Source organism: Sphaerodactylus townsendi, linkage group LG14 (genome assembly GCF_021028975.2).
Source record: "Sphaerodactylus townsendi isolate TG3544 linkage group LG14, MPM_Stown_v2.3, whole genome shotgun sequence".
In the NCBI taxonomy this organism is placed as follows: domain Eukaryota; kingdom Metazoa; phylum Chordata; class Lepidosauria; order Squamata; family Sphaerodactylidae; genus Sphaerodactylus; species Sphaerodactylus townsendi.
The window spans coordinates 41860123-41872006 of NC_059438.1; the positions used below are offsets into that span (position 1 = coordinate 41860123).

The following is an 11884-nucleotide window of genomic DNA, read 5'->3' on the forward strand; positions in this document are numbered from 1 at the left end:
GGGGAAAAGGAGGCGTGCGGAAACCGGGAGGAGAAAATGGCATTTCCTCTCCCCTTCATATTCTTGTGGGGCCTTCCCTTGTTAAAATATTATTAAAATATTAAGTCCAGGATCAGAGAGAAGAGTGAATGTGAATGCAGGTCTCCCCCCCCCCCCCCCCACCCCACCCCTTGTTCTAATCAAACTGGCAGGGACTTCTGCATAGCTTCTGGATTTCCCTTGATGAACAGTCACAGATGGAAAGGCAATGACGAGAAGCAATCTGGGATGGCGCTGAATAGCAGTAGTTTATTGTGAGCAACAAATGTCAGAACATTACAGATCTTTTTAAAACTTCATTCCTTGACAAAGCAAATGTAGTATAGTTACTTTCTGTTCCTAACCAAGCCTGGACACATTAGTTACATAATTCAGTAAAGAATGAACACCAGGATTATGGGTTGTTGTTTTTTTAAGAATGGTTAGAGGATTCTACTTGCGCAGCACAAACAGGAAAGCAATTTTAAGTTGGCAGCAAGAAGTCTTGGAGATTATTGCTCTTACTGAACAGGAAAAGGACCTTCAGATCAGCCGCCTGCACCCCTGCAGGAACGCCACCGCATGTTCACTGGCAGTCATTTTTCACCAGATCAACTTTGTTTATCCAAGGAACAACATACACCTCAAAGGTGCAAGTTGCTTGCTGTGAAGAGAAAAGAAAGTGAAAAAGCCTTCAACATGAAACGTGGTCTCTCTATTGACAATCCAACAACACCTGAAAATTATGAACATCCTCAGTGGCAAGTATTTCTAACGTCTATCACAGACACTGGTCAAAAAATCAGCTCTTTTTAAACAGGTTGATTTCAAGCGGAGAGTTGGCACAGCTTGAGGAGGCTGAACTGTGGCAGGATTGTCCCCAATTTAACACTGCACAACAACACATACTCCAATCTAATCCCTCTGAATAAGCCCTTTTTCCAGAAAAAACTGCACACAGAAGAAGAAGAAGAAGAGGAAGAGGAGGAAGAGGAAAAGGAGGAAGAAGAAGAGGAGGAGGAGGAAGAGGAAGAAGAAGAGGAAGAAAAAGAAGAAGAGGAAGAAGAAGAGAAAGAAGAAGAGAAAGAAGAAGAAGAGGAGGAGGAGGAGGAGTTTGGATTTATATCCCCCCTTTCTCTCCTGCAGGAGACTCAAAGGGGCTGACAATCTCCTTGCCCTTCCCCCCTCACAACAAACACCCTGTGAGGTGGGTGGGGCTGAGAGAGCTCCGAGAAGCTATGACTAGCCCAAGGTCACCCAGCTGGCGTGTGTGGGAGTGTACAGGCTAATCCAGGGGTAGGGAACCTGTGGCTCTCCAGATGTTCAGGAACTACAATTCCCATCAGCCCCTACCAGCATGGCCAATTGGCCATGCTGACAGAGGCTGATGGGAATTGTAGTTCCTGAACATCTGGAGAGCCGCAGGTTCCCTACCCCTGGGCTAATCTGAATTCCCCAGATAAGCCTCCACAGCTCAGGCGGCAGAGCCGGGAATCAAACCCGGTTCCTCCAGATTAGATATACGAGCTCTTAACCTCCTACACCACTGGTGCTCCTAGCATAGCATGGATTCCATGAGCACAATTCACTGGTGCAGTCCTCTCCCCAGTAAAAGTTCCACTGGAAGGAATGGGAGTTGCTTGACTGCACCATAGAGATACAACCAGTGGTGGGATTCAGCCGGTTCGGACCACTTCGGCAGAACCAGTTGTTACAATGGTGCTTGTAAACAATCAGTTGTAAAATTATTTGCATTCCCACTACCGGAACCGGTTGTTAAATTATTTGAATCCCACCAGTGGGCACAACTGACTTCCTCCGACACACAAAACTTTGTGAAACATCCCCACACAAGCAGAGCCCCAAACACACTCCATCACTGTTCCTGAGCCAAACACTTAATGGATCACTGCAGTGTGCCCAAACATCACACCAGAGTTGCAGCACACATCCTGTTACCCCAAAGAGCATCAGGCCTGTGAGCCAGTGGATTGACAAAAGGCCTAACACCAGAATGAATACTTAAGGGTTAACAAAACTTTAATATGTATTAAAGTTCCTCTGAATGTATTTAAAAAGTTCCTCTATGTATTAAAGATCCTCTGAAGATGCATTCAGCCACAGATGCAGGCGAAACGTCAGGAGAGAATGCTGCTAGAACACGGCCAGACAGCCCGGAAACCACACAGCACCCCATTTAATATGTATTGTCAAAGGCTTTCACGGCCGGAATCACTGGGGTGCTGTGTGGTTTCCGGGCTGTGTGGTTTCCGGATCCTCTGAAGATGCCAGCCACAGATGCAGGCGAAACGTCAGGAGAGAACGCTGCTAGAACACGGCCATGCAGCCCGGAAACCACACAGCACCCCATTTAATATGTATTGTCAAAGGCTTTCACGGCCGGAATCACTGGGGTGCTGTGTGGTTTCCGGGCTGTGTGGTTTCCGGATCCTCTGAAGATGCCAGCCACAGATGCAGGCGAAACGTCAGGAGAGAACGCTGCTAGAACACGGCCATGCAGCCCGGAAACCACACAGCGCCCCAAAATTTTAATATATTACATTTTGTCCAATAGGCCTTTTTTAGGGGTACAAATGGTTAAAATATACACCATAAAATAATATTGTTTACAATACAAAATACTGTGTTTCTGACCCAGCTCTAAAACCTGAAAAAAGGAAAATAAGGGGGAAAGGAAACAAAAATATTTAGATTAATTATTGTACAAGCCATTTATAAAATTTAAAGATGCAATTTCCAGAGTTGCTTATCTATGCAACTCACACACCCAAGAGGTAGGGCCAGTTTATTAAATATATAATTTCCCATTAGCAAAATAATTAGGAATCAAAAATTAAGGAACACATTAATTATTGCGTGCATGTGAGTAATACAGATCAGCAACTCTGGAACATACATCTTTAAATCCACCCTCTGAGGAAGGCCCAGCTTAAAAGAGATGCAGGGTACCTACTTCTTCACTCTCCTGTCTCTCTGGAATCAAATTTAAAGAAGGCCTTGACCAATGGTGACAGGTGGACAAGCAGCTGAGCTCTGGCTGGCTCACGAACAGATGCATCAGGCAACCTGGCCCTTTTGCATCATTAGAAAGTGGAAATGCTGAGCAAATTTTAGTTAGTGTGTAAGCGACGGATTGGACATTTGATAAACATTGCAATAGGAATGAGGGTTGGGGCAGAAAAGTCTAAAAACAGAACCAAAGCAAAGCATAAGTGTTCACCTGACACATTAAAGGATTCAAAATTCTGTAGTGAGATCCTAGTTTCAACAAGCTGTACTCAGTATATAGGGGTCATGTAACTTTGTGAAGCCTTTATTACGATGCAGCTCCGTTGCCTGCATAGAAAAGCCCTCTTGAATAATTCAGTTATGCACAATTTGCAGAAATCCAGGACAGCGGGTGCCTTCCTGACCGCCTCGTGGCAGGCTGATGCACAAGGTGGGGTTAGAAGCTAATCCTAGTGGTGGGGGGGGGGGGGGGGCGGGATTTCCAGTAAAACAGTGAGTCAGCAGGGGATCAAAGGAAATCACGCATTGCCAAAGGTTTTCACAGCTGAAATCCACCGGCTTGTTGTTGGTTTTCTGTGCCATGGAGAGAACGACAGCTCACAGTGATACGCCTCTGAAGATGCCAGCCACAAATGCTAGCCACAAAACGTTAGGAGCAAATATTACCAGACCACGGCCATGCAACCTAGAAAACTCATAGGAAAAAACCTGTTTTGATTCAGATTTCAGAGACCTTTAATCAGCATTAGAAAAAAGCCAAAACAGTTAAAACTAAATAAAGTTACAGTTAAAAGAGCATTATCACAAGGCATGCAAAACTGATCATGACACAAAACACATATTAAGAATGCAGCTACAGCTTCGGCTATTTCTACCTCAGGATCATTCAGTAACTTAATCATTTTTATTTTGTCTGGGAAAATCGCAACTCCTGTGGGAAATAATGCAACCAGGTCAGATCTAAGATTACTATGTTTAGGGCAGTGAAGCGAGTCAGGTATATGGGACAGAACAGGCAGCATCGCTCAAGAGGAACGATATTAGAAAAACGACCTTGGAGTAAAGTTGAGGGAAAGGAGTTACATCTTGCCCATCTAAGTTCATAATTTGCCAGTTGGTTCAGGTTCAGCAGGATAGAATTTCTAGGGAGTGATTCCAAAAAACAATGGAGAACAAGAGCTCTGTGCTTTACTCAAAAGAAATTAGTATTCCTGCTCAAATAGTCTAGCTTTAAGTTGGTGAAATAACTCAGGACCTGTTTTGATGACCCAGCAGCTGCCCCCCTTTCTAACTGCTTCAGAGTCTGCACTATTCCCAAAAAGGAACTTGGAGAAGAATGCTTAAGAGAAGAGAAGGAGCAGCAGTGGCATAGTGGTTAAGAGCAGGTGCATTTTAATCTGGAGGAACCGGGTTTGATTCCCGGCTCTGCCGCCTGAGCTGTGGAGGCTTATCTGGGGAATTCAGATTAGCCTGTGCACTCCCACACACGCCAGCTGGGTGACCTTGGGCTAGTCACAGCTTCTCGGAGCTCTCTCAGCCCCACCCACCTCACAGGGTGTTTGTTGTGAGGGGTGGCGGCAAAGTGAGGTTTGCCGGCATTCCCTTTGAGTCTCCTGCAGGAGAGAAAGGGGGGATATAAATCAAAACTCTTCTTCTTCTTTATGCCGGGTTCAGTTAGAATCCTTCTTGGGCAGCTGAAAACCCCATCCAAAATCTCTCAGCAAGAAAATTTCCACTCCTCCGTTCCACCCTCTCCTGCCCCTCTAATGCCCAAACACAGTCCCTCCGTCGTACGTCAAATACTTTGCCTGTTATGCCCCCCTGGAAATCCGTGCTCTTTTTTAATTATGCCCTTCGCTAGGTTTGTTGCCAGAGAGAGATTTTCCCAGGAACGAACGGACCTTAATCATCCCTTGAACTCATGCTGCTCAAATGCCAGGGGGATTTTTTTTAAGCGCGTGACTCGGGGCCTGGGAGCACAAGAAAACAACAACCCTTTGACACTCTTGCCCAACCCGGCTGTGCTCGGGCCCCACAGAAACCGATGACACGAGTTAACCGCAACCATCTTAAATTCGACTCATTTTTCGCTGGATCTGAGCTGACGGTTGCCAGGCTGTGTGCAGCCGAAAGTCACCAGGAATACGTGGGACATCGTGAAGGTGTGATTGCTGGAAGTGACATCATAACATGAGGATTAAACCACAAGCTTTCTAGCAAACTGTAATATGTCCTCTCAATATATCATGATATCACTTCCAGTTCTCATGCAGATTTTCCATTTTTCTCTTCCCAGCGGACAATATCAGGGGTTGCCGAGAGATCTCCTACCATTCTGGGAACAGACCTTTTGGCAGCCGAAGAAGAAGAAGAAGAGGAAGAAGAGGAAGAAGAAGAGGAAGAGGAAGAAGAAGAAGAAGAAGAAGAAGAAGAAGAAGAAGAAGAAGAAGAAGAAGAAGAAGAAGAAGAAGAAGAAGAAGAAGAAGCCGCCAATTGGCCATGCTGGCAGGGGCTGATGGGAATTGTAGTCCATAACATCTGGAGTGCCAAAGGTTCGCCACCACTGAATAATATATCTACTAATATCAAACAGGCTGCTTATTTCTGAAATGTACCTTTGCCTGATCTGGTTCCACCATGAACTCACAGTCCTCAACAACTGCTTCAGAATTTCTGCATCTTGTCCGCCCGACTTTAACGTTGAAAATGTACTTGACTCCGGCAACAATCTGTAAGAGATACAAAGCAAATCCTAATAAAGAGAATGTTAACAGCCAATATAGAGGAGAGAGACTGGTTCTGTCGGTATGCCTGCCCATATCTGAGTTTGGGGGGAGCGGGACACCCTCAAAATGTCTTCCCAGGACCACCATTCCCTCCTGCTGAAGAAGTGAGAGATGGAAGCCATTTGTGCTCGGTCTTTCTCTGCCTCCTCCTTACCTGCAATGCTATCATTCTGCATAGAGTTGCCAGGTCTGGGTTGGGGAATACCTGGAGATTTTAGGGATGACAGCGGGAGGTTTGGGGATGGGAGAGACTTCAGTGCTATATGATGCCACAGAGTCCACACCAAGTTTTCTCCAAGTGAACTGATCTCTATCACCTGGTGATGAGTTGAAATAAAGCTCCATCTATTACCTGGAGGTCGGCAGCCCTCAGTGGTGTAGCTGCAAGGGAGTGGGGTGCTATGATGTGAACCGGGCGCGTGCCAACGGGTGACGTGGGGGGGAGGAGGCGGAGGCGGAAAAGTGTAGTTCCTGCAGAACAGAGAAACTCAGTTCTGTTTACTGGGAACTACATTTCCCAGGAGACCTTGCAAGGAATGTGACCTTTTGGGAGTAAACCAGCCTGCTCATAGCTCTGGAGGGGAGGGGGGGAAGAGTGCTCCAAGCGTCAACCTTTCTGGAAGCCTCCCCCATGCAAGGCTGCACTGAAGACACAACAATGAACTAAACGAAAGGTGTGTTGGGGGGCGCCATTTTGGCCATCTACATCTCTGGCAACCCTAATTCTCATCTACTTTCACTTCTCCTAGTGAAGGGGGCGAACCCATGGCACTCCAGATGTTTGTTTGTTTATTTATTTATTCAACTTATATACCGCCCAACCCCCGAAGGGCTGGCAGGGGCTGATGGGAGTTGTAGTCCATGAACATCTGGAGTGCCATAGGTTCGCCACCACTGTCCTAGTGAGAGATTCCTGCAGCTGTTGTGGTAAGGAAGTTTTTTTTAAAAAAAATCTTCCCCCTCCCCCAAGACAACTGCATCCAAAGCAAAGATAAAGTGAATCCCAAATACCTAGTAGATTACAAAAGACGCCCCACAACAGCCTTGAATGCTCAGAAGACCTATGATATCAGATGGCCCACCCCATTCCATCCTGTCTGGTACTCAATACAAGTCCTATGGAACTCACCGCTACAAGGTACACCCACAAGGTACAGAGGGTGTCACTTGGTTCAGAAGCTATCGCAAGGGCTGGACAAAGTTTGTAAAAGACCACTAGATGTAATAATTCGGTGGAATATCCTGGTCCAAAATGGCATCCCGGACAGAGAACCTTGGGCTGACTCTAGATCTTTTGCTGGGGGACGGGGCGGAACAGAGCGACTTCTCTATTCCGATACTGGACAGGCAGAAGCCCAAGATGCCAATTCGTGGGCTCTTTCTGTGGCACCTCACCACCCCGGTTGGCCCGACCCTGAAGCAAAGCAGACACTGTCTTCTGGTTTTCCAAAAGGCACTTCTGCAAAGATTCGTAACTGAAAAACTGGAGGAAAAAAGGAAGCAGGGGCAGAGAACCTGCTGCCACAGAGAGGACAGAAAGACGCTCCGCTCGGCTTCGTGATTCAGTGGCTCACATGCACAACTTCCGTTCTGTGTTGATGCTCCTAGCTATTGGCTGCCTACACAACCGAAAAGGCCTCCCCAGCATCTATACTGGCAGGTGATTCCCAGCATCTATACTGGCAGGTGGGATTCAGCTGGTTCACACCAGTTTGGTAGAACCGGTAGCTAATTTTTTGTCTAGTTTGGCGAACGGTTGCAATCGCGGTGCCATTGCACTGCGGGTGACCTTGGGCTAGTCACAGCTTCTCGGAGCTCTCTCAGCCCCACCTACCTCACAGGGTGTTTGTTGTGAGGGGGGAAGGATAAGGAGATTGTCAGCCCCATTGAGTCTCCTGCAGGAGAGAAATCCAAACTCCTCTCCTCATTGCACACCCCCAGCCCACTTGAGCCAGGGGCTGCAGCAGTCGGGCCCGGCACCTGCTTCTGCCCCCCCTCGCTCAAACGAAACCAGTTGTTAAATTATTTGAATCCCACCACTGGGCACTTCATTTGCAAAAGGAGTGGGAGCATGGGGTGGGGAGGGTTCCCCTTTCTCACAGAGGGATCTCAGCGCAGGTGTGCCGTAGCGCTGGCAGGGCCGGGTCAGGAAATTTGGCCGAGCCAAGCGGGCGCATCCAGTCCCGAGCCACTATCAGGCCAGGTTTAAACCAAGTCGTGCCAAGGCTGAGAAGAGGCGCCTGACACAATGCAAAGCAGTTCCTTGTCGCAGGCCACCGGGGTTCTCCACTGTTTTGAGTCTGGGCACAGGGTGGGGGCCCCCACCCCGACACGGCTGCCATTGGGGGCTGGAGCCACTGAGGACACCAACGTGCAAAAGAGAAAGGAGGTCATTGGGAAAAACCAACCCCCCTCCACTGGGAAAAGAGGCCGAGCCAAGCGGGGACAGTTGCAGCCAAAAACCAAGAGAATCAGGCCGGCCCTGCGGGAACAGTTGCAGCCAAAGCGGCCTTATTGTCACCTGCACCGCCGACGGGATCTTCTGGGTCAGAGCCCCGCCTCCTGCTCATACACTCGGGAGGAGTTGGGGGGGGGGCATTTCAGCCTCCTCCGGGCTTTTGGCCGGACAGTTGCTCCGGCAGGCAAAGCGGTGCAGCGGCCGCTCCTCTGGGGCATCTCCGGACTCTGCGGCCACAGCTCCCCCCCCCCCACCTTCCAGGTGACGCACCTGCGACGGCGCAGCCCGGACCGCCTCCCCCCCCCCATCCCACCCCCGGGGGTCCGGGCCGCTGACCTGCTTGTGGGCGCTGAGCACTTCGGCCACGCGGCTGTGGAAGGCGTCGTTGGTGCCGCGGTTGTAGCGCTGCACGGCGAACTGCAGCGCCTGCTTCACCTCCGGCTCCTCCAGCGAGGCCTCCACCGGCGCCCCCACCATGCGCTGCCCCGGCCGGCCCAGCGCAGAGGCCCCCAAGGCGCCGCCGCTCAGCAGCAGCAGCCCCGCCAGCCCCAGCCACACGCCCAGCCTCAGACCCATCGCTCCTGCCGCAAATCACGGCGGCGGCGCCCGGCCAGGGGTTTTGAGGGCGGCTGCAGCGGGTCCCGCCCCGGCGGAGGAGGAGCTCCCGCGGCCCCCGGGCGGCCCAGCGGCAGGCCCGGCTGGTCCTGCAAGGCCCGGCGCCCCACCGACGCCCAGGGGCCCGTGTGCGCAGCTGGCTCTTCCGACTCTGCCCTGCGGTTGCCGGACCAGCATCGCACGGGGGTTGCAACGACGCCCGGCTGGGACACGATTTAGGGAGAGCCAGAGTCTGCCGGCGAGGCCTGTGCAGAGGGGAAGGACTCCGGTGGCCTCGAGTGCCCAGAGGTCCTCCCCCAAAGGTCAGCTGTAGATACCTGGGAGGTCTCCAGGTCGCACCCTGGCTGCTGGCAACCTTCAGGGCAAAGATAGGCCACATCACCCCGTTTACAGTTTGCCATGGCCTTCCCCAGCCATCTGCCCTTTACCCCAGGGGTGGCCAACCTATGGGGCTCCAGACGTTCATGGACAACAATCCCCATTAGCCCATGCCAGCATGGCCAATTGAGCATGGGCATCTGGAGCACCATAGATTGGCCACCCCTGCTTTACCCCCAACAAGCTGGGACCTCGTTTTGCCAACTTGAGCCTGCTACTTGAAACCAACTTCTGTCGGGATTGAACTCGGGTCACAAGCAGAGCTTGGACTGCAGCGCAGCAGCTTCCCACTCTGCGCCAGGAGGTTCTCCAATGGCAACCTTAGAGCTGCAGAAAGAAACCAGGAAGCAGCCAGGCTTCAATGGGGATTGTGCCAGTGGCAGAGCACCAAGGGGAATGGGGGTGCGTCGTGCACTGGGCACACGCCCGGGGATGGAAAATCGCCCCCAGCCCTCCTTCCCACGGTGCCCCCCCCCCCACGGCAAGTAATAATAACACACACATTACCTCTCATATTTTTTCCTCATTTTCATTTCCTACGCTTCCTTTTGCTATTTCTAGTAATTTTGAGGTGCTGAGAAATGCGTTCTCATTGTTCAGGGAAAAAACTGCCTGATGAACTATACTTCCTAAGGTCTCCTGGGAACCATAGTTTCTCAGGCAGTTTTTAGCCTGAACTGTAAATAGGCCGCTTTTTTTCAGCCTCAAAAAGTACTAGAAATAGAAAAGGAACGTAGGTAAGTGTGGGAAGGGGGGCCATGGGGGGGCAGAAAAAACACTGCACACCGGGCACAGTTTGGCCCAGCTACGCCTCTGGATTGTGCCGTCACAGCTCTCCAGCAATCATTCACAACCAGATTCTCCCACTTGGACTAGAGGATCCAGCTGCAAATGATCCCCATTGCGCTCTGTCCAACAATAGGCAGATGCCACCCCAAGATCGCTTTCCAATCTCAAAACCAGCTCCAGCCTCCACAACTTGCAGCTACTTTGTCAGATGCAGCCCTTTGGCACTCCATGTCTTGCAGCCACCAGACTCCCGTTTTATTTATGCCTTAATCTAGGTGCGAAGGAGGCCACCTCCCAAACCTTGCCGGTCATGCAAGATGATCATATTGTAAATGAAAAAGGCCAATGCAGTTATAATACATTTCCCCCAGGGATTTAGAAGAAACCTTAGACTCAGGAATTAGTATCTTCCTAATTTTGGTGCTAAAGGAAGAGCCAACACTGTACAGTGGTTAATAGCATCAGATTCTAATCTGAAGAATTTACTAGTTCAATTCCCCACTGCTCCACATGAAGCCTTTTGGTCAGTTGGTTCTCTCAGCCTGGTAGAGGCAAGCACATGCCAACCACCTCGAAACATCTGGTGCTTTGAAAACCTCAAGGGGTCCCACAGGTCAACTGAGACGTAACAGCTTTCAATTTCTTGCTCTTCAGCATTCGTTTTTGACCTAACTTGATCCCTCGTGTACTGATTTATGGCTGGAGGACCAAGCTGCTCAGCAGAAGACCTTAGACCAGTGATGGAGAACCTTTGGCACTCCAGGTGTTATGGACTACAATTCCCATCAGCCCCTGCCAGCATGGCCAATTGGCAGGGGCTGATGGGAATTGTAATCCATAACATCTGGAGTGCCTAAGGTTCGCCACCACAGCCTTAGACCCTGTTTGGTCATGACCTGATCCAAGCTATAGCCACAGCTGAAAGAAAAGTCCATGCAGCTGAGGTCTGCAACATACAGCAACAGCAAATTTCTCTAGAAAGTGTTGCCAGATCCCTCCCGCCCCCCCAGTCGTGTGAATGTGAACAACCCCCAGCCCCAGCCACATAAGCGCAAGGCATGGGCAGAAACTGCTATATTCTGTAAATCAGGGTAAACAGTGCAGCAGCAATACTTTCAAGGAAGGCTTTGGGGGTAGAAATCAGGGAGTGCAAGACAGGATGGAAGTGGTTAAGCTGTACCAAGCTAGAAGACAAAGAGGCTTCTTCCCGTATGGCCTTCAACACGCTGTGCAGCCACCAACCATTAATGCAATTTGGACTTGTGCCCTTTGACAGCTTGGAGCCTCTGATACAAACCTTCTCATTGTCCCAAAATTCACAACCGAATAAATGACTCAGAGTCAAGTGAGAAGATAAATCGGAAAGCACCAGATGGCAGGAAGTGAAAAGGGAATGTCAGCTTGTGGTTGGAAAAGGAACCTTGCTTCAGGACATAAGATAGCTTGAGATACCAAGTCAATCTAAGAACATGCAGCTGGCAAACTTAGAAAATGATGAAAAGTCTGCAAAAACAGCCAAGCAAGCAAAATTTTTAAAAAGGCTGTTTACAGGAACTGCACCAAAACTTAACCAGTGAGTTACAAGCACATGTAATCAATAGCTTGGGGAAATTATGTTATGGGTTTTGGGGCCAATCAGCAAGTCATTTGTGTACTGAAGATTGTGCAGTTGGATACAGAATTTTCCTGAGCGCACTATGCTGGTCTAGAACTACTGTGTTGCGCTTTATTGCAATAAAGATTATCCTTTTCTACTGTCCACAAATTGTTACTCGGCATTTTTCCAGCAGTATTAACAACATGAGGCCAG

General features: G+C 49.7%; 1 protein-coding gene across 1 annotated transcript; it reads right to left on the reverse strand.

Annotated features, from left to right (window-relative positions):
* Positions 1-268: 268 nt before the first annotated feature.
* On the reverse strand, positions 269-8916 carry LOC125443804 (cystatin-like). The gene is made up of 3 exons (XM_048516135.1): positions 8629-8916; positions 5664-5777; positions 269-682 (listed from the first exon to the last, which is right to left on the reverse strand). The coding sequence occupies exons 1-3, from the start codon at positions 8866-8868 to the stop codon at positions 605-607; spliced, it is 432 nt and encodes a 143-aa protein (XP_048372092.1). The 5' UTR covers positions 8869-8916; the 3' UTR covers positions 269-604.
* Between the last annotated feature and the right edge of the window lie 2968 nt (positions 8917-11884).